Source organism: Lampetra planeri, chromosome 12 (genome assembly GCF_965212315.1).
Source record: "Lampetra planeri chromosome 12, kcLamPlan1.2.h2, whole genome shotgun sequence".
NCBI classification, from domain to species: Eukaryota; Metazoa; Chordata; class Hyperoartia; order Petromyzontiformes; family Petromyzontidae; genus Lampetra; species Lampetra planeri.
In genome coordinates this window covers 6,431,504-6,453,747 of record NC_136118.1, presented here as the reverse complement: position 1 = coordinate 6,453,747, position 22,244 = coordinate 6,431,504, and the positions used below count along the sequence as shown (strand labels likewise).

General features: G+C 38.5%; 1 protein-coding gene across 2 annotated transcripts; it reads right to left on the bottom strand.

Annotated features, from left to right (window-relative positions):
* Positions 1 to 198: 198 nt before the first annotated feature.
* On the bottom strand, positions 199 to 13,216 carry LOC144721581 (sideroflexin-1-like). Of its 2 annotated transcripts, none has more exons than XM_078599311.1 (11): positions 13,127 to 13,216; positions 10,421 to 10,611; positions 7,600 to 7,770; positions 7,300 to 7,398; positions 6,327 to 6,402; positions 6,004 to 6,089; positions 4,602 to 4,729; positions 3,368 to 3,417; positions 3,198 to 3,247; positions 2,991 to 3,038; positions 199 to 2,696 (listed from the first exon to the last, which is right to left on the bottom strand). In XM_078599311.1, exons 2-11 carry the CDS (start codon positions 10,582 to 10,584, stop codon positions 2,600 to 2,602), a joined length of 969 nt encoding a protein of 322 aa, XP_078455437.1. In that variant the 5' UTR covers positions 10,585 to 10,611; positions 13,127 to 13,216; the 3' UTR covers positions 199 to 2,599. The 2 variants fall into 2 exon arrangements, with proteins under 2 accessions (XP_078455437.1, XP_078455438.1); XM_078599312.1 differs by having other exon boundaries at positions 10,421 to 10,608; positions 13,127 to 13,195.
* Positions 13,217 to 22,244: the final 9,028 nt, after the last annotated feature.

Below are 22,244 nucleotides of genomic sequence, written 5' to 3'. Positions count from 1 at the left end.
TTATGAAATCAAAGAAAGTTTATATGTGCATTTTTTTCTTACAAAGAGTATTGTTTGATTATATTATTGTACACCATGTCACCTGGCGTTGCTTCAAAGGAAAATGTGTATGCACCTAAGCAAATAGGAAAATAAGGAACAGCACACATTTACTCAACCTGCGAACACCCTTCACAAACTCGATGCAAACCGACTTCATTGACTTATGATGGCTTTATTTCACTTACAACAGCTTTACAGCACTTTCTTGCAGGATTTGCCAGACGACACACTTCCATCATGATGCCAGCACATTAACATTGTCATACATGTCAACACCTATACTTACCATTTTCAGTTTCCTGCAATGGTTAAAACAAATTAACAACTAGAAATGTTATCAAACCATTCTGACAATACGGTGATTTACCATTACCAAATTAACCAAATGTTTATTACCATGTTTCTTTTCTTTAACAATAATTCAACAAGAATGCTTCCGTTTAAGTGTCAGAAAGCATACAATCCAAGTGAGCAGCTTTACTGAAAAAATTCGGAGGTTTTTTCTTTCAGTGTTTTGGAAATAAGCATCTTTACTGCAGAGATTTAAACACAATTTTCAAGTTGGTAAGACTCCTAATTACAACTAAAAGTTACAATTTAGTTTGCATGAGGTTTAAGTATTCTTGCATGAGGCAGCACATACCTGTAAAATATCAATACAAGTAACTTAATGACGCATTTTCATCTGTACTTCATGTGCAGATTTATTGAAACACCACATGTACCCTTTTGCGATGTTAATGCTTACGTCTGGGTTCTCCAACGGGCAGACATGGGCCAGATATGGCTGCGATGGTTGTTGGAGTGGCCCACCAAGACAAAGAGATACAAATTTGCCAAATTGAGGAGCATTAAACCAGAGCTAGGGGTGAGAGCTGTCGATGGGATTAAATATTGGTGATATGAACACAAGATAAACAAGAAGAGAGACCCAGAGAAAATAGGTACAGATAGATTAGTGGTCACATATAGAGATGTTATGATGTTACGACGGGGTGACATCATACCGTCTGTCCATGAGACATGTCATGCGACCTGTTAGCTTTATTGTGGACCCATTGGGAAATATATTAAAAGTACTCTGCATTACGGAATAAAACTCTAACATGAAGTTTTTCAAGTATGTAAACTATTTTCTAACCATAGAATAAATGTTTTGTACACTTGAACATCGAGCAAAAATGTCCATTCTGAAGAAATAATTAAAATGCTAATTCATATGGACTTGTGGACATGCACGCCCGTTTTACAAATAACAAAAAATGTTCAGAAAATGCATTACATAAATCCAAGAGAAATATATTGTTCATAAAATCTACACGTATAATGTAGATGTTCCTGTTTGATCGTTTAAACTTGGTGTTCATTATAACATTTTGCCACATTGACCTTTGCTCATCTCTCCAGTAGTGTGAATACAAAAACAGTGAGGAAGTTTTAGTTGAACATTATACCGTACTTCACCATTTCCAATTTCGGTATCAAGTTGCATTTGTATGCATATACACAGTCATACAGTACTGCCTATGCCTCTAAAAAATTGATTTTGTACCATCATGTGGTAGTTGTCCTTTTATACACTGGGAATTTTTAAGTGATGTGATATTCTTCTTCTAATCTGGCTCTTTCCAGTATAGACACGATTGATTCTCATTCAGGCTGGATTATTAGAGTCCAATTACATTACTATTAACTTTGTGAATCAATCCAATTTACATGAATGCAATAATCATAATTAGGTATGCTACGCATTACAAATGATAGACCTAGCATTTATGTAAGAAATAGTGAAATTGCCATGGAATGTGCAAAAGCAAGACATGGTTTTTAATTTAAAATGACATCAGGTGTGATTAAACTGAAATGTTTATTGTGCATATTGGCGAACACTGATCAATAAATGTAAAACAAACTAGATCAAATCAAATTTACAATAACATTTACAATAAAATCTACTAAATAGACTATCCAATTACTGACATTTAATCGTAAGAGTCATCAAGTCTTGGAGCACAATAGGGGACATGCACGAGTTCGGTACATGTGAAATCAATACAGCATTCTCTCAGAGGGAGAATGAGGGCAAGTTACTGTTTTACCCATTCAAACATTGCAGAAATATGAATTTACTTTAAAATTACATTAATTGGGTAAGTATATTCGAGGGTATTCGTAGAGACTTCAATAAACAGCACTTAGGAAACATCATTGGGAGAAACACATGCCACAAATCAACCAACTATTCTAATTCTCACCATAATGAAAAGTGAAATCTTCATCTAGTATTTTGTGTACCAGATCATATAAGTATAATATCCATGATACATGTGAAGACAACCTAAATCATTTCAGCTCCATGTTAAAATGTAGCAATTTCATTTTTCGTTTTTTACATGAGCACCCTCTCCTTTATAAAAGACCCCAGTTCCCTGAATGTTTTATGCATCTGACTTCAAACTTAACATTCGTGCATATCTCCTATTAAACATTTTGTGCCATAAAGATGATGTGCTGGTCAGAGAACGAGAACGTGGAGGTCACACGACAGTGAGGTCGCTCAGAGTCCCTTGTTAAAGTAAACAACGCTGACCCCTGGAGCAGACTCACGAATTTTGGTCTGAAGCTCGGGCTCCAATCTGGTGACATTCATAGAACTGAGGAGAGAAACAACAGGTGACGATGGAATGCAGTCCACAAATATGTACTCTTAAGTCATTCGTTTAAGTATTGTTCAAATTACCAGAGGTGAAACGCAGTACTTGACCATAACGGATAGAAATTAATGACCAAGCATGTTTATTGACTGTCGTGCAAGATATTATCTCCTGCATTTGGTATCATGAGAAAGATCGTAAAACAGCATCACTTTCATCACAAATATATACATATGTCAGATGCATCTAGTGTGGTCATTTATTTAAATGTTTTTTTTATTAAAGGCAGCATACCTTTTTTGGGGGAAAAGTGCACAGCACAGCGGGGTTGCAAACACCAAGCTGTAGAGGAAAACAAACATGGAGAATATATCTGCACAAGTAAACAGGCCTGCATCATTATTTATATTCGACAGCAAGGAACCCAATGCAGGAAACATTATACCAGGCTACTTTGGAAAGAAAATAGAATGCTCAAATATCAAAAAAGAAAACGCTTACCAAATTCCCACCAGACCAACTTGTATTGGTGCACTCATCCAAGGGTATCTCTGAAATTTACAAAAGTAGGCATATGTTGGAACTGACATGATCTTGTATAGAATATTTATAATAAAACTATGCCATTATAAGTCTTTTTCCAATGTGATATACGAAAGCTGAACAATTACCTTCATAAATGCCCTCTTCTCCAAAGCATTCATAATAAATGGTGGGATGGCTGCAAATAGAAATTTCAAACGTCAGGTGTAAATATATCCTCGTACAATTAATGGAGTTGTGGCACTGATTAGTGCCCTGTACTATGAATTTAGTGACCTAAATTCGATTCTGCCACAGAAAACAGTCATGAGCTTCCCGCTTCATAAACCCACGCTGACCAGCGTGATGAAGAATGTTCGCCTAACACCCACGATTAATATGGCATGAGGAAGCCTTCATCCAGCAGTGGAATGACAATTACACTGTATATTACATTATACTCCTATGTTCAGTTGGTTAAAGATTCACTTCTCTTTTCATTTGCTAACCATCATCACTTAGCGACACATGCTGGTGAATAAATACCAAATGTATGCGAAGTAAACATTTGAGCACATTAAACCTTAAAGGATGCAGGCTAATATTGTTTCTACAGTGTTTGGTTTAGTGGAAGTACCTTTCAACTCGCAGGTCATTTTTTAAGGTGTAATGTTCTCTATGTAATTATTGTGGGTGGATAGTTCACCGAGTTCAAGTGCTAACAAAGCCAAACAACAGCTTTCTCCCTTATGTTTGAATAACAGGATGCAGATAAGACATCAGGACAAACTGAAGAGCACATGTCGTTACTACCTTCACCAAGACTCAAAATAACATGGCATCAACATTGTTAAACATATTAACACTGATTATATTTAAGGAAGTGTATATTTTCTGTTTAATAAACAAGTTTTGCTGCTTCTAACGATTCACAAAACTACGACATCAAGCTATTAAATAATTAAATAGTGCCACAGTAGTTATTACACTGTGCTATAACCCTATCTAACTCAGTTAAATTCCTAACCAAGGCTAATACCAGTAGTGCGTGATACCTAAACTGGTAATCGGTGCACTTTTACTAAATACTACCCAGCAGCATGCTAAAGTATGGTCAAATAATTACCATGATTGACATGTTGTGGGAAAGCCATTGGTGGATTGACCAAGAGCTGTATATTCTGTAAAATAGTATAACTTTAGCACGTATAAACTAATCATATCAATAACTTACGAAATTTGTCAATACATCACTCTTTCTCTTAATAAATATAAATGTATAATACTGCAATACCTTTAAAATGCATGTTTATATATGATGTATAGCAATGACCTGTAATGCACAAAAACGGGGATGCATCTGCAATGTCCAAATATCCTTACCCATGCCCGGTGCTGCCATTCCAATTCTGGAAACGACCACTTGGGTGATGGCCTGCTGGGCTGCATTTGTGGATTCTCCCAGGCGTTTTCCTTGTTCATCAAACACTGGGATTCCACATTTCAGCTCCCTGGGAACACATGGGCAAATGCCACAGAAAATACATTGCTACACACTTATACGCACAACTGAGAACACAGCATACATGAACAAGCACTAAAAGCCAACAAGAAACATTTTTGAAATGTAATGACAGGTCCTCAATTGTAAATGTAGTATTTCAACACTGAACTACTGATGAAAAGGCAACATGATTGAATTGTAACGCATGTAAAACATGCAAACAATTTAATGACAGTATTTAAATGATGATTGAAGGTTTTTGCATCTACCCTTTTAACCTCAGATTTACAACAGATTATACGTACTCTTCTATTGTTGCCAGACCCATGTGTAGCTGAGCTATACTGGATGTTTAATCTTTAAAATGATTAAATACACAGTATATGGTAATCCCAATAGGCAGTATAGAAAAGGATAATAGTAAAAAGATAAAGACATACATGTATCAACATTAAATGTTGTACATACCAAAAAAAGTTTTGCTCCTAAAAATCACTTTGAAAGCTGGCTAAATCTGACCCCACACCTGCCGGGTTGTACAACTAAACTTTGATGGCTTTCTTGAAATATGTGCAGCAGAAATTACTACAAAATATATTCTTTAAAATGGAAAGAAAGCCAGGACAAGATTGCTAAAAAATACGTTTCATTCATCAATAATGTAAACCACATGCTTCAATAACATTTACATATTAAGCACTTACGCAACATAGTACTGCAATCATAAGAAACCCAACTACACACATGACAGTGTTACACAGAATAGTGTTACTTGATAGCTTACACCCTTCTTTCCCACCCACTTCCAGGAAAATAGGGTCTCTAGGATACAAGTGAGAAACAGTAGGTATGGAAATTAACTGCTACATTTGTAAACAGGGCTGCAAGCGGAAAACAGCATGGATTCTAATGCAAGGGATCTCAACCGTTGACCTGCAGGAATCATGCAGGGATCCAGTGTAAAGGGTAATGTGGTTATAGAAAATTATTCCAAATATGGACATTTTAATAACTGAAATGGGTTGAGAACACCTGCACGAATGTATACATACAATTAGAACTAAATCGACTATAAGCAACTAAAGGGTTATATTATCAATTCTATATCCGAGTAATATTGCATGAAACACTTACCAGACAAAAAAGTATGGGGGCTTCATTTAAAAGGGTGAAATGAATAGGAAGACAGTTATTTTAAAAAACTTTAAAAAAATGTTCAAACAGACATTACAGACAATGATTAAAAGCAGTTCAGAACAGGTCCCATGTTATGTTATGTACCTTTGTCTCATGAAGGGTATATTGATGCAATTTGCAGCAGCCACCGCCGCAAAAGGAACAAAGCGCCCAATGAGAGGGGTGACTCTCTAGTAGACAATGGGGACATGTACATCAGATTAACACGACAATGTAATTATTTTGCCACCAATGTGCAAACAAATGTAAGTCTAAATATCAGCCTTGAATAACAACATTCAGTCATTTTATATACAAAATATAATTGTTTGCATAAAGATAATAACAAATTTGTTACATGTATTTGGAAATAAAGAATAGAAGTCTGTAAACATTTATTTAACACATCCAATTTATATATGTGTTACCTTGGTGAGGGAGTTGAGGCCCAAAGCTGTGATAACAGCCCCAGAGGTGGCACAAACATAAGCTGTACCAAGTTGGCTGCGAAGCAATACACACAATTAGGATCTAGGATATGATGAAAATTTCAGGCTGAAATAATTCAGGTCATGTTTTTTTTATATTTCCCAAAAATGATTTCAATTACGCTTTGTCTCCCCAAGCCATCATCGTCACTTACAGGTAGACCATGGCTGATGATGAGGCTGTCAGTGTCACAAGTCAAAGAATGAATTTGCAAAGCTCAAAAAGCAGCAGACCTCATGTGTATAAATGGCCCATTAAAGAGATTTTTTCTCAAGACTTCAAAAAAATATTGTCGAGTTGCTTTATTATTCTTTAGAGAGTAGGGGTCACAGTTTCCCATTTGTTCAACTGTCTCATGACAGTTACATCGATATTTTTTACTCTCATGGCTGGAATTTAGCCACATTAAATACTAAACCAAACTTAATAAAGAATTTTTTGTGCAATTATTGATAACTAGGCTGAGATCATTAGTTCGCTCAACTTGAAATCCAAGTTAAATAATGGGAGGCACCCAATATTTGAATCCAGCAGTTACTGGTTTAGCACTGAACTGTAAGCTACCTGGTCACCTCAAAAAAAATCATTTGAATAAAATAAAAGTTGAACATACATATTTACACATGTATATGGACCTGATATGTATTTAAACTTTCCCAAACATTTCAAGTTAACTTTTTACAATAAATTGCAATGCACCGCTGCATAATCTCTAAAGCTATTGTTTTCATATGTAGCTTCAACGTTTAAGAAGTTCAGAAGTTTATTTCCAAAGTAAAACTCACTGAGCTCTATAGCTCTTTTATCAAGAGACATCAGCAGCAGCCAAATGATAACTCAGCAGTGTGAGTGTAACATATTTTAACACACTTCAATACAATAGCTTTTTAATGAATAACTGAGATTGTTTACCTGACTGTAAGAGGCGCATCTCCACTACGGTTGGTATAGTTGACAATTGCATTAAAAGACTGATTAATCCATTGCCAGAAGAGCACTGCTGGAGTGGATCTGAATAAAAAGAAATCACAGCATCCATCAAACCATAAATGTTCTACGTTTGTAAATCTTTCGTGAGTCACATTATCCATCATAACAAAAATGTAACTTAATATTATAGTTGCCGAGTGCATTAAAAGACAGTGAAAACGGCCTAATGAACCTGTTTTTTATTATCTATAATGATGAAAATGAACATTGCGCAGTACTAACTTGTAAAAAGTCATCATGCAGCCAGTGATGGTCATGTTCATGGGGACTTGTGCCGACATGCGGCCAATCAGCATCATCTTTTCTCCGGTGTCAGGGTGGAAGGCAGAGTCGTAGACATATTTGGCGTTCCAGAGCTCATCTTCCGTCAGGGTTGGGGGTACAACACCCAACCTAGACACAGGCAAAACAGATTTTGCTAACATTCTCCACCTTTTATTTTATGGAGAACCATCTGTAAATTAAAATATCTGATAAAAATCCATTTTGTCCCAAAATGCCATAGCTGACGATTCATTTAGGGGGTTACAATAAATGCTAAACGGATATTTAAAAAAAAAGATTGGTAATCCTTAATGAGTAATGACCAGAATGCTAAACACATTCATACCTATTATCTATTTCAGCAAATAAAAAACCATTAAAGTTATCTATCCATGACAGCACATCTATATGGAAAAAAAACTGTAAAGCTGGTCAAAGGTGGTCATTCAATCACCTTATTGTTAGGAGCTTAGGTAATCAAGAATCTCGATACTACCAGTGATCTATGACATGAGAATTGAGCATTTGCTACAAGACAAATGGTGCCCGTTCCTTTCATTGGATGGACCATCTTGGTCATTCATCATTTGACCCCCAGTAATGGTCATATTAATATGAATGCTCCTTCTATATCACATTCAACTCAAATAAAACTTTAATGAGATTATTTTACTTTTCACACGGATCACTATTAATCATATAAAATGTAAGGTTTTTCTATCATCTTATATATTATATAATTACCAAATGAAATACAAATATGATTTTTACATATGTGGAGGCCTTCATCCAGAAGCAGATTCACAATAGGCTGCAAATTATATTTAGACTTAGAAATAAGCCTTAAGTTTTCATATAAAATTACAAAAGAAAAGTGGTAAATTCATATGGGTACAATGCTCTATTCTCATTCTGTAAAATGTTATGGAAACAATAATAAATGTGGCAACATACAATACATATGGCCATATACAACATACGTGTGTACCTGGAGATGTAGGTTACTTGAAAAACACATTTGCACATCGTATCCTGTATTGCCTGTCAAGTGTTAAGCTTTATAGACTTGGCAGACAAAAGTTTTTTTTTATCTGAAGTCATATTTGAGGTATTACCTGTCAGACTTGTCAAGATTGTACTCACTGCATGGCTCGTTTATTAATAACAAAGGAAAATCTCGATGCAACACATCAATGGTCACAGCCAATAGTCTTTCATTTAAGGGCAATACAGGCAAATATTATTACAAAATGTGGGGGAAACTGCATTCAATGCTTAAGAATAATACATTGTATCAGTATTATTTGAAATATGTCAACGATACATGCACTTAGTTTAAATATAGCCAATACATAAGTGTCGACTTGTAATGACCAGCCATTTTGGGAAATTAAAACCTAGCCCAACTCACTTCACACTTTTGGGAACAGCCATCAAACTCACATTTTAACTACAGTAAACTATATTCTTGTAAAGGTTTTAACGTGTTCCCCTAATTAAATACGGGCATTGTAGTTCATATTATGTCTGGTATGCCAATATTTCCTTTATAGCTGCTATTGTATTTGAAATGTAAAGGATATAAGACATGTTTCCTAAATAACGTCAAATAACGTGTCGTTAATATTATGCATTCGTCTCATGTTTAAAATAATGTAATTGGCCATACACATTGCCCACCAAATGTGTAACGAGTTTACAAAAAAATGTACTTGCCACATTCCATTTTAACTTACAAGTGTGGAATATTAACTTTCCATCTGATTCAAGTAAATAAATGTATAAATGAGACATTTAATTAAAATCTGAACAGAACAAGCTTTGACATTTTGGTGTAAGCAGGCAACAATACTGCTATATTTGGCATGAACCTTTATTGACCATGGTGAAAAGTTCACAAAGTCAAGTATCACTTTTCACATGTGCGCTGTAATTCAATGAGGTGGTCGAACTTTTTTAAAAAGTCAACACCAGTATTTAAAGCAGTACTGTAGTACGGCCAAGAAGTGTAATAACGTCTGTGTGAATGCTTTCAAGGAATACATGGTAAGTTAATATGTTTGTGTCTCTTCACAATCACTATTGCTTACAAATCAATGCATTGTGTACACCAGATAATACTATACTTGTCATTTTCTTTGAACCCATCTACGTGACTTTCCCGAAAGACCCAAAGAATATGAATTCCTGCCGTCACGAAAGCTTTAAGTCAAGATTTAAACTTGAATTATGTTTATAAATTGTTAAAAAATTTTAAAAATTCACAAGAAAGGATGTAACAATCTGACCTTTGTCAATGCTCTTTTTATACTGAAAAAATGTCGTTCAACCTTCAAAGTTTAACAATTATATTTTCCTAAAAGTTGTAAAATGTACCATGCCTTCCAATGTTAGTAAAATGTTATACAACTAACATGCGCAACCATTTGTCAATACCCTGCCAGATGAAGGCCTCCTCATGCCATATCAGTTATAGGGTTGTTTGACCATATTTCAGCACACTTGGCAATCTTGGTTCGTGAAGGCGAATGAGGGGGAGCAGTACCTGTTATGATATCACTCGGAGTTGACGTTAGCCGTGGCAGGTTATTGCGCAACCACCACACCACTGCTCCCCCTCCCCCCATAATCAATATGAATAATCTTAATTTTAATTGGAGAATATGTTTCATGAAAAATCTTAAGTTTTATTATTAACGTTGTAAGATGTTAGGAGTACTAAGAAGGAAAGACTACTTTCACTGTTCTTACTAGCATAAAAACAAGTCCATCCACATACTTGTAATTTTCTATGATGTTGGAAGCTGCATTCAATGTATCATTGGACAGCAACACGTTACGGGGATCCGTGACTGTGAAGAAATGTTTTGCCCGTCCGGTGAAGGTGCCCTGGTCCCAGCGTGGCTCCTTGATGTTGATATCATTGCGCAAGTTTCCAGACATCTTTGGCCTTAACGACTCCACCTTCTGCTAACATAGGAAAAACACAGAATTGAAACTTATAAACAACAATGGTAACTAATAACATATAATCACAACTCAACCATATTTTGATTGCGTTTTTACTAAAAAGAACAAAAACGTATGTGCATCAAGGAGCTCATAGTTATTGGTGATACATTAAAAAGCTGTCAATAAACTTCCAGCCTGCGTTTGCACTTTGTTCACCGGCTGCTGTTGCAAGTTAGGTCATCCAACGCCTCTGCATCACTGAGCATGTGCAAGCCGAGGACATTGATTTGCCCTTCAAAAGGTCATATGCAACAAGCTGGCTCCACTTAATGGAAAACAAATGTGAAAATGACGTACAACTATTACATGAAAATTGTACAGCATGAAGATGCTTTTACAAATTAAACAATGGCAATACTTATTCGATTAAGGTACACATTCCCTTTCTAAAAAAACACATTTACTATAAAACACTGGATTGTGGACATAGTCGAACTCCACTCGTAGCGATGTTTGGTTTTGTGACTCGCAAATAGTTATATGGTTGTGTTTAGCATGCTGTATATGGCCCTTACAGCTGTGAAAGAAAATGCATGTTAAAAATGCACGTTATCTGAAGCTAAAGCTACCGTTGCATAATTTTAAAAACATACCAATCATTAAAACAAAATTAAGGGGAATACAATTATAACTATACATATTATTAAAACCATGCAATGTTTTTGCATAAGTCTATTTGAATGACCAACATGTTACAATGAGTCACAAAGGACAGCAGAGTATGTATGATGCCTGTGAGCTTTTGGATCAGGCTTTTGTATGCATGGCTGCTTTCCGAATTATCTTTAAATAATTTATGCTGCGATGAAACGAAATGCTTGGCCCAGAATACCAAAGGCGTGATATAGTCAAATAAAATCATATCAGTGCATGCTCACGAAATATCCATATAACACAAAGTGGCCATACCGTCAACATACGTTGCATGGCTTATCATTGTCACTCATCTCACAGTGCAACGCAGTCACACATTTAATTTAGAATGGACAAACAATCTAAAGCTCTGTACACTTGACACCGGCACAGTTTGTACAGAGGTTGAATTCCTGACAGAGATGCGTAACGTGTAGGAAAACTATCGTAATGGGTAAAGACACCACATGAGAATAACAATGGCAACAGACATGCCTTTGCCCTTTTGTATAATAATTCTGTACAAGGTTGTCAGCAAAGCAAAACTCAAGCAATCCTAAATTGCCCTTCCAGAGCAACTCGTACAATCACACAATTAATTTTGCATGCATTTGTTACGGTAGCATTGACCGCACTCATTTATGGAGACACATTCGCCGTATTTACACTTGTGGAGTGATTCTCACCAATGACACTTTTGAAAGCGACGTTGACACAAAGCCACTCACTACTGACAGTCGAAGGATACATCCGTCATTAACATCTGCATAACTATACCTCACCACTGGACATTTGGGTATCAACAGTTGCCAGAGACATTGCAGCAGAATGCAGTGCAGGGAAAAACCGCTGCCATGTCCATGCCGCTCGCCTTCACCAACCCACACTGATCAGTATGCTGAAGTATACTCTTAGGTTTTTTTCGGTTCCACCTAAAGACGGAAGCTTGTGTTGCCTCCGAAACGTCGTGATTTATTATTTTATTTCTATTATTTTCTATTTTTTTACCTACGTGCCTTTACCGAAAAAACCTAAGAGTATGATTTCTTGCAGTCACGAAAGCTTAAAATCTAGAATGCTGAAGTATGGTCAAATAACCCCCACAAACGGCATGGGGAGGGCCCACATCCAATAAAAGATCTGAGCATTGACCATTGATATTGGTGGAGCCAAACCCACCACAGACTTCTGAGGTGGAATTTACCAGGCCATCATTTGTGAGAGCATTGCAGCAGACTCCACTGTTGTTATTGCACCACGTTCTCCATCACAAACCCGCAGGGCCCAGCGTCAACTATAGTCAATAGCTTCGTGCTTAGTCTGTTGCCCTTACCACCCCCGCACCTCCGATGAGCACGGTTGGCTACGTACGGTGCGAAAGAAGTTCATATACATTCAGCAGATGTACAAACATGCGGTACTGACTGACAAAAGGTGGAGCCACATTCATAATTCGCAAGCCATTTTATAATACCAGAGCTGACGATCCAGTCCGGGACCCACCACACATTCATGATCTGACACCTGGCTTAGCCCTCTCTCCTCTCCGAACGACTTATATTTTTTTATCTCTCTCACACACACATACACAATGTAAGCAGCGACGTCTGCTTAATTGCAATTTCATTCGTTACATTTTATTATTATTATACAATAAAATCGCGGGGCCTGCGGCCCAGCCCAGAGCGAATTCTACCCTCTTACACTGCTTCCCTCTTAACCCCTGCTCGCAAACGCTGGCGTGAACAAAACAGGCAATAGAATGACTACGAAAATGTATCATGTAAAAGTCGTAGTAATGATTGTTAGCTGTGATCATCACATAACACACTCCACTCACTCATCCACTGCGGCTGCCTTGCTGCTGCTGTACGTGGGGGGGAGGGGCCGGTGTTGGAACGAGTTGCGGGAGTCACGTGCCGCGCGAGCCGAGCTCCTATTGGCTGAGCGGCGCGCACACCCACCAGACGTGGATCGTGGGTTCGGTGACGTCACCGCACCCACGCGATTATCTCAACAGTGACGTCAGGGCGCGCGCAACGGCTCACAACAGCCGGGGGGTAGCGGGGGTTAAGGCGCAGCCCTGCAATGGCCCTACTCGCAACACACTGCTCGAGAAAATGGACCAACGCTGCTCGAAATCAGTGGTTCTCAACTTTTTGTTTGGTTACTTGTACCCCCTTTGTTGAATTTTGTTTCAACCGAGTACCCCCCCCCCCATTGCCTGACCCAACATGATTTCTGAGACACAAATGGATGAATAATGAACATCAATATTACTGGTAGGAATCCACTGGTTCCACCAGCCCACAGGGTATTAGTCACGTGACTTTACCGAAAGAACCAAGAATATCAATATTTTAATCTATGGTCATTTTTGTGAAGTATCCTAACGATCTGGTATCTGCAAGAAAACAAAAAAAAACATTCAACGGACGCTCTGCATGCATGACGTAATTTGTTCGTGCTCGCTAGTTACTCCTGGAATCTACATCGTTTACGATCAATGAGTTTAAACAATTATTTTATAGGTGTCCTGGTCTCAAATTAATTCATGAATATTCACCAATTAGTGTAATTGCCCGTCATATTACGGAAATTTCCACGTCGTAAACGATCCCGTTGACGAATACGCCATCTCTGCTGTCTTTCTCTGTTTAATTGACGCCTTCTGTCGTCTGCAGACTCTTCTGGATTAGTCTGAATTAAATCTAAATTACGGAATGTGATGTACTGAATGTAATTCACTCTTTTTCTGAAAGTAATTTATTACACACTTTTTGTATGGTCATAAGAGATGTTTGAGTTACATTTCTATCAGGAAGAACGTAAACAAAATGTTTCAATAATAAAATTGGTCTTCCAAACTTTTATTTTTTCCTCACCTATGAGAGTCAATAAACCAAATAAAAAGTTAGTGCTCGACTTATGTTTGTTGCAAATGTGCAATTGTTGTAGGAATTCATTAATTTTTATGCGTACCGATTTAGTGGATTCTGTATTGATGTGAATACAAAAAAATAACTATTACATAAACCAGAAGGTCGCTTTTACAACAATTTATTTGCACTCAGTTACAATAACTTACTGGGTTCTGAATTGATATGAATTTGAAAAAAGTTACGATTTTTTGATCAGAAGGGTCGGTGTTCACTCATTTTCACTGTAAGTGCGAGCAAAAGTAATCAAAGTGAAACTGCACTGAGTTTAAATTAAAAATGATTCCGCTTATTTATTTCAATTTCTATTCGATGCCCAAAAAAACTAATGTCACACAGATTAACTGAGAGATTATTGATTTGAAGCTTTCGTGACTGCAGGAATCCATACTCTTTGGTTCTTGTGGTAAATAACGTAAATTTCAACTTCAACCGAGAGGATGGGTACAAACTGAGCAATCATTGGAAGGACGTTATTAACCAGGTAAAGTCTTAACTGACTGTGATGTTTCCATCCTACCTGCCTATGTCAGCTGTTATTTCCGACTCTCTGTGCCTCTCTCTATGCCGCTCTCTTAGATCTCTCATGCTCATATGTCCTTTGCATTGCACTCTCATGCCTTTGGATTGCACTCTCATGCTTACATGTTCTTTGGATTGCACTCTCATACTCACATGCCCTTTGGATTGCACCTGTTGGGTTGCACTCCCTCGTCGAGGAGGCCGCTCTCCTCCTAACTTACAGTTACATGCTAATTTCTCACATTAACATCATGCTAATCTCTCACATTAACATAGCCACTTCCGTGCCCTCGTCGAGGAGGCCGCTCTCCTCCTATCTTACATGCTAATTTCTCACATTAACATCACTAGCCCCGGCCACTTCTTTATGACCCTTGGGCTACACCCATTTCAAACCTTTTAAAACAGTCTGCCTCAGCAGCAGCAGATCATGCGTTCCCACCTGATGATGGACGCTTGTGTTGCGCCCGAAACGTCGTGATTTATTTTATTTTATACCTACGTGACTTTACCTAAAGAACCAAAGAGTATGATAAATTATTTATTAGTCTTCTGTAATGGTGTGCGAAACTAAAAGATAAAATATAAAAAAAACAGGGGCGCACTTGGCGTTTATCAAAAGTAGCGATGGTAATTTTTTTGAGAAAATGTATTATCCATGTAACAAACTAATAATTAGTTACAATTTTGATAATCCTTTCCTGAAAAACTCCAACAAAATTGCATGAAAGTCCATGTAGCCTACCCAGCGTTACACACAGCATACAGAAGTGTCAGGCGCTATGCACAGATCACCAAAAATACACATATAATTTCCAGCATAAGGATGTTTGGTCAATACCACTTTAATTGTTTTTTTACCTATGTGAGGATATCAGAGAACCCGGAGGAGACTCATGCAGATTAGTGGAAAAGACACAAATGTCATTCAGAAAGACATCCGAGTTGGGAATCAAACCTATGCCCTTTTTCCTGTGAAGCATAAGTGTTACCACTGCACCACCCTGTCACCCAAAAAAAGCCATGGGTATCCACGTTTGTAAATTCACAATTTTAATGGAAGAGTAAGTTTTTAGTACAAAACACAATTGAGGTAAAGGCAAATTGTATACTTCAAAGGTATTCAATGTCCTGCAATTTGCATTACTTATAAAATAAATCATTGTGCTAAGCACTGCCTGCTTAGAAATTAAACACCAATCAGAACTTTATACCATGTGTAATTCTTTAAAATCTACTCTAAATGATTAAAATACAAAGCGTGGCTTTGTTGATATTTAAATGAATTCGACACTGATATCCCTTTAATACCTACAAACAAAATGTGTAGTTCGGTCTTTCCAATACTGAGTCAAATGAGGATGTATATCTTTCTTGTACAATTGAGAAACAAGAGACGAGTTATTTTGTGGCACACAATACGCCTTTGTTGCAATAGACTGTTCCTGTTTTGCAACTAGAACCCAAACCTTTAATGAAGCCATTGTGTTATTGAGTTATGACGTAAGGGTCGTCATTTCCAGCTCGGATTCTTTGATAGATGAGTATGCCTGCGTGGCAGACTAAGAAGAGCAAATATTCCTTAAACCCTTTAAAGATTTTGCATAAACGTTAAATGTCATCGTTGCTGTAGAAGGTGTGCATTAGGAACCAATACCCTTTTCAGAATGTCGCAATTACCTGCTGGGAAAAGCACAAAAATTGTGTTAATGAACACTCTGTTGACCTGCCACACTCACTCCACTGACTTTTTGTATGAATATTTAACAGATGCAACTATTTTGTGGAATAATACATGGTTATGTTTTAACAAGGCATGTTTTATCCAATGCTCATTTCCGATGACAATCTTACCTTTCCATAAGTCAGTAGATATGTTTAATGAACACTAACAAGGTGCCTCCCCTTCAACAACCTACACGGACCAGTATGATGAAGTATGGTCATGATCATAACAGTGTGGGGAGGCCTTCATTCACAGTGGAATGAAAAAAGGGTTGCAAAGTTGGTTGTTTAAGACAGGTTTAGGAAATGGTACAATGAAGCCACATAAAATATATTAAAGCTTTCACTGCTCGTTAAATGTTTTCCGTAACGTGTCACACCTATTTGCAAACAGGACCTGCATCTATAATTGTGCTACCCGGTGTGTTTCAAATTTATTTCGAAGACCTTTAACCTTAGATGCACTCTGAAAGAAGCATCATGCCAATATTTTTTTGTACGGCTGGAAATGGAATGAGGTAAAGGCGATAGAGCAGTCCTTAAATGTTGTCCACACGCCACTGCTAGGGGAAGGGCCCCCACTAGACAAAATCACCCCCACTAGGAGGTGATTTTGGCCAACTTTTCCATGCTAACCAGACGTCTAGAAAAGGGTTCGAGTAACTACACTTTACGCCACAACGTGCGACCTGTCAATAGAATAATTGTGTACCAATTTATACTGCTGAGTGGTCATAAGATAATTATTTAAGAAACTTGCCCCATTGCTTCAAGTGCTGTGCTGCGATATCGAACTGTGACCTCTGGATTGCAAGTCCAGTATGATAAGCATTACACCATGGCAGCATCCTGGGAATAACTTCTGCTCTAAACACTTTTATATGCTGAGACACGAACCAAATGCCTCTTTGCAACATCGGAAATCAGGAGTGCCATTTGTGTTCTCCGTAGATTAAAGTCTCGCAGTATGAATGCTACAGTATTCTGTATATGGTAAATGTATATGCAAATGTACATATATTGGCCGTTTGTCAATCTACCGCTGGACGAGGGCCTCCCCACACCATGCGGGTCATGGATGGTTATTTTACCATACTTCACCACACTGGTCAGTGCAGGTTTCTTGAAGGCAGGGAGCACAGGAGTATATAGTACAACAATGGATTTAGCTACTGCCCACCAGGTAACCCCGATAACATGGTACAAGGAGAAAAGCGTGGTGGTCACCCATTCAAGCACTATCCAGGCTCAACTCGGCTTCCAAGATCGGAATAGACCAGTGTTTTCTGGGTGATTTGGTCATAGACGGTGTATGCAAATGTGTGGACAAGTTGTGTAATATCATAACACATCTTTTCAGTGACATTATTTTAATATTCAGTAATTCTATGCTCAAGCTTTTATTTGTGTTGTCATTGTCTTGGCCTCCAAGTTTAAAAAAAAAGTGTGTGCCAGAGCATTTACGTGCGGAGAGCAATTACCGGTGTGAGTGGCCACTGTTACAACACTTATTCTGCGAGTTGGCTAATCCTATTCACAAAATGGCCAGTCAGCCTTAGTCATCAATTTAACCTTTGTGCGCATTTCAATTCCCCGTGCGGCGAGCGGACAGTGGCATTTTTTCCATACATTCCTTTTACGGTTTACTTACAAGTTGGTTGAATTTCTCACTTCCGATAGGTTAAACCACTTAATTCCATGACACATGTATATGTATTTAAATTTAACAAAATACTGTTATTCAAGTATTCATAATATTAACACCGTATATGCTTTTTCATAATGTAGGTTTTTTGGGTTAGATCGCGTAAGTATAAAATGTTGTGTCGTAACCCTAGAGCACCCGACAAAGCCAGTAAGGGTTGTCACGTAAACAACGCGCAAATTAGTTACTACTTCAGCCCACCGGTGTGTTGAAGAGTACATCCACAACATTTACAATTTGAGTACGACGTTTCGCTGGTAATTACATCCAGCATCATCGGGCGATTTGCTAGAATAGTGAAGCAATCCACCTGATTCTGGTCTTAAATATAGAACAGGACGACGTTATCACTGAACCCATCAGGTGCAGAGATCAGAGGCGGAAGGGGTATTGTAATTATATAATAGATTAGTAATCAGTTAATTAGCATGTGTTTCCTCGAAAGGAATGCAGTTGTGAGATGTATTACTTAATAATACGCTTCCAGGCCGCACTAAGCCTGTAGCTGTCAGTGCGGTTAAATTATTAGTATTTCTCTTAATTTCAATGGATTCTCGAATTAGTCTCGGCCAGTAATAATTAGTTCTACACAACACCTCAACGTTATCAAAATCAATTCAGTGGCCTTGTTGGCAAGCAGGTTCAGCAACTGCCGACAGTTGTGTCTGAGAGTACTGTATTCAATATTTAATTGTTAACTTATTTAAATGTGATTGTGTATAAAGCTACCCCTCCCCCAGCTGCCTTGTGGGATAGATTGTGAAGCAAAGACTACGGCAGTAAGCTAATGGCAAACCACTGCTGTAATTATCAAGGAAGTAATCATGGCTAGAAACAGAAGTATCAATGTCCACAATGGGGGTTTCACAGAGTGATGACGCCCAAAAACAAACATTGTAAGCATAGCAACTTGGAAGATAAGAACATCACCTAGCCAGTGAACTGGAAGACGTATACGAAGCTCTCAAGATGAATGGATATTCAGGCGACAATCCAGAAAGCTATCGCCCCAACCGTTGGGAAATAACAATCTGAGGACCCAATCAAAACCATCACCTTGCCATACAAAGCAGGGGTCACCAAAAAGATCTCCAAAAACATGAGCAAAAACAAGATCCAGGTTCGATTTATCACAGTACATAAAATTCGAGATCTGATCCCGTCTGTGAAGGATGTGATCCCTGACAGGCAAAACCCGGCGTCTACAAACTAAGCTGTGTCTGCGGCAGTACAGTGGTACCTCGGTATACGTCGTTAATTCGTTCTAGAAGGTAGGACTTATCCCGAAAATGATGTATACCAAACGAATTTTTCCCATAAGAAATAAAGGGAAAGGAAATAATCCGTTCCAGAGGAAAAGAAATGATATTTTATGTGGCATATTATACATCAATGGGGTTGTATAAAATAATTTAGACACTAATTACTAAAATGCATTCAGAAGCCACGTGACCAGCGCTGCTGCCAGTTGCACTGGTCACGTGGCGTGCCTCAACCCAGCACGTCGCGCGCGCCTCGACTCGGGGCTCTACCCTCCATGGGGGCAGCCCCCCACGCCCCCCGCCCCTCTCCCCCATGCCCCCCGCCCCTCTCCCCCACGCCCCCCGCCCCTCTCGCTTTGTCTCAGTCGTGAACGGGGCATACGCGGGTACTGCACGCGGTGACTCATCCCGACCCATACAAGTTCTAGCAAGTGTGTCGTATCCCAAGCAAGACGTCGTATCCCAAGACATTTTTTTCTCTCGAATAAACACGACGTATACCAAATTAGACTTATTTCAAAGCGGTCGTATACCGAAGTTCCGCTATAGTTACATTGGAAACTAAGCGACATGTCTCGGACCGTGTTCGTGAACACAAGGCAGAACTGAAACACGGTAGGACCAATACCTCGGCCGTGGGTAAACATTGTTTTAATGTGGTGGGCTCACACGAAATGTATTTCTCTAAGACGAAGGTACTGTGCAAACCCACTGGCTATCAACAAAGATTCGTTAATGAAGCCATCCACATATATACAGACACAATTTCCATCGAGAAGATGGGTATAAACTGAGCAATCATTGGAAGGATGTTATCAACCAGTTTAAGTCATAACTGGCTGTGATGTTCCCATCCTACGACCTTCCGATGTTAGTTGTTATTTTCGGCTCTCTGATTTTACATTAACAGGTAAAATTTCTCACACTAACACAGCCACCTCGCTCGCCGAGCTCGAGGTTGCTGCTCTGCAGTCCCCCATTAACATGCTAATCTCTCACATTAACATAGCCACCTTAGGGTGCTGGCCGTGGAGGCCGCTCAATGATCTTACATTAACATGCTAACTTTTATTTGGCAGCCCTTTGATTGGTGGAAAACGCACCACTGTCGCGGTCGCTGCCCACCACTTACATTAACAATGGCTGCTGACATTTGGGCCACGCCCATTTCAAACCTTTATAAACAGTTTGCCTTTAGAAGCTAACCCCCTCTTCCTGATGACGAACGCTTGTGTTGCGATCGAAACGTCGTAGTTTTTTGTTATTTTCTTTGAACCTATCTATGTGACTTTACCGAAAGACCCAAAGAATGTGAATTCCTGCAGTCACGAAAGCTTTAAGTCAAGATTTAGTTATTAATCTACTAGCGTGTTTGCCCATCTTAGGACGGAAGCTGTAATATTTACAAAAAAAAATGAGCAGAGTACAATTGTATCTTGTGTAAATTTCATGGCAGTGAATCTTGCACAAAAGTATGTTATCAAACACTTCACTGCATTTCACTGTAGCACTGTATTGATGCTAGTGAATCTTGCACAAAACTACGTCATAAAACACCTCACTTCACTGTAGCACTGTATATAACTGACCTTCAATTTGTTCAAATTACGGGGGGGGGGGATGCGGCAGGTGGAGGGACGTCACGCACATTACACACAAACAGACATTCTTGTCATTCTTATAGTAGTAATTCAAGAGGGAATACAGGTGAGAAGAGTAGGAATCCTGCTTGACAAACAGGCAGCAGACACTTTTTCTGCTGTTTTGCATCGTCCAATTGTTTTTCATATGAATATTGAAATATAAGCCACTTAACATCTCAATCATTAAAATATATGCACCTACAGCTGAACGCTCAGAAGAGGAACTTTAGGCATATTATGAGGTGATAGATTAGGCTAAAGAAAGGTACATCTAAGGAGATAAGAATGGTGCATTTCTGCTTATGCATTAATTTATTCAAGTGGCATATGCAGGACTGATGTGATGTGCTAAAAGTGTGTGCTGGTCTTACAGAATCCAATTATTCCATGCTGTTTGTGCCTCGACTTACGGATTATGGTATGTGTGTACACGTTGGCTTCTCTTACAAACAGGCGTTGTTCTCTCTTCAAGCCACATCCCATAAAGTGCAAACATTGAAGCCAAGCAATTGACCTTCGGTACTGTTTAACAGGAACATTCCGATTGCATTATGAAAGATTATTATAATACACACCTTAACTTAAGTTCTTTTTGTTAATCGGAACTAAACCTGATCGTAAGTGGGATCGCCCAAGGGCTGCCCACGCTCAGCCTGATGCTCACGGGTCGTGCTCGATGACCCGGACCGTGCCACACTCTTCAGGAGGCCCGTTTATGCCTATGGGCTCCTGTTAGGAGCATTCGAAACTGCCCGTTGATGGCTTCTCCACGTCATGTAAGTTGTGGCGGTTATATATTCTTGGTTCTTTCGGTAAAGTCACGTAGAAGGGAAGTAATAAAATAATATAAATATAAAACAATGTTTAAAAATAAGTGTATTAGAAATGTACAATATTTTATTATTAATTTCTATTATTTTATTTTTTCCCTTCTACGTGACTTTACCGAAAGAACCAAGAATATGAATCCCTGTAGTCACGAAAGCTTTAAATCAAAATTTGTGGCGGTTACTTGAATATGCTTCACCACGCTGGTCCGTGAAGCCAGCATAGAGGTGGGAACATAGAGGAGCAGTACAATGGATTTTACTGCACTGCCCTCTGCTGACCACCACGTGCCCAGCCCCACAGGCACCTTATCACAACCTGGTGTGCATGGTCG

Bases quoted from the DNA above. Each gene is read 5' to 3' on its own strand.
- LOC144721581 (XM_078599311.1), bottom strand. From the start codon at position 10,584: ATGTCTGGAAACTTGCGCAATGATATCAACATCAAGGAGCCACGCTGG. The intron at 3,418-4,601 runs GTAAGGATATTT...TTCTATTTGCAG, and splicing joins AATGGCAGCACCGGGCATGG to CCATCCCACCATTTATTATG. The intron at 3,248-3,367 runs GTAATTGTTCAG...TGTAAATTTCAG, and splicing joins AGAAGAGGGCATTTATGAAG to AGATACCCTTGGATGAGTGC.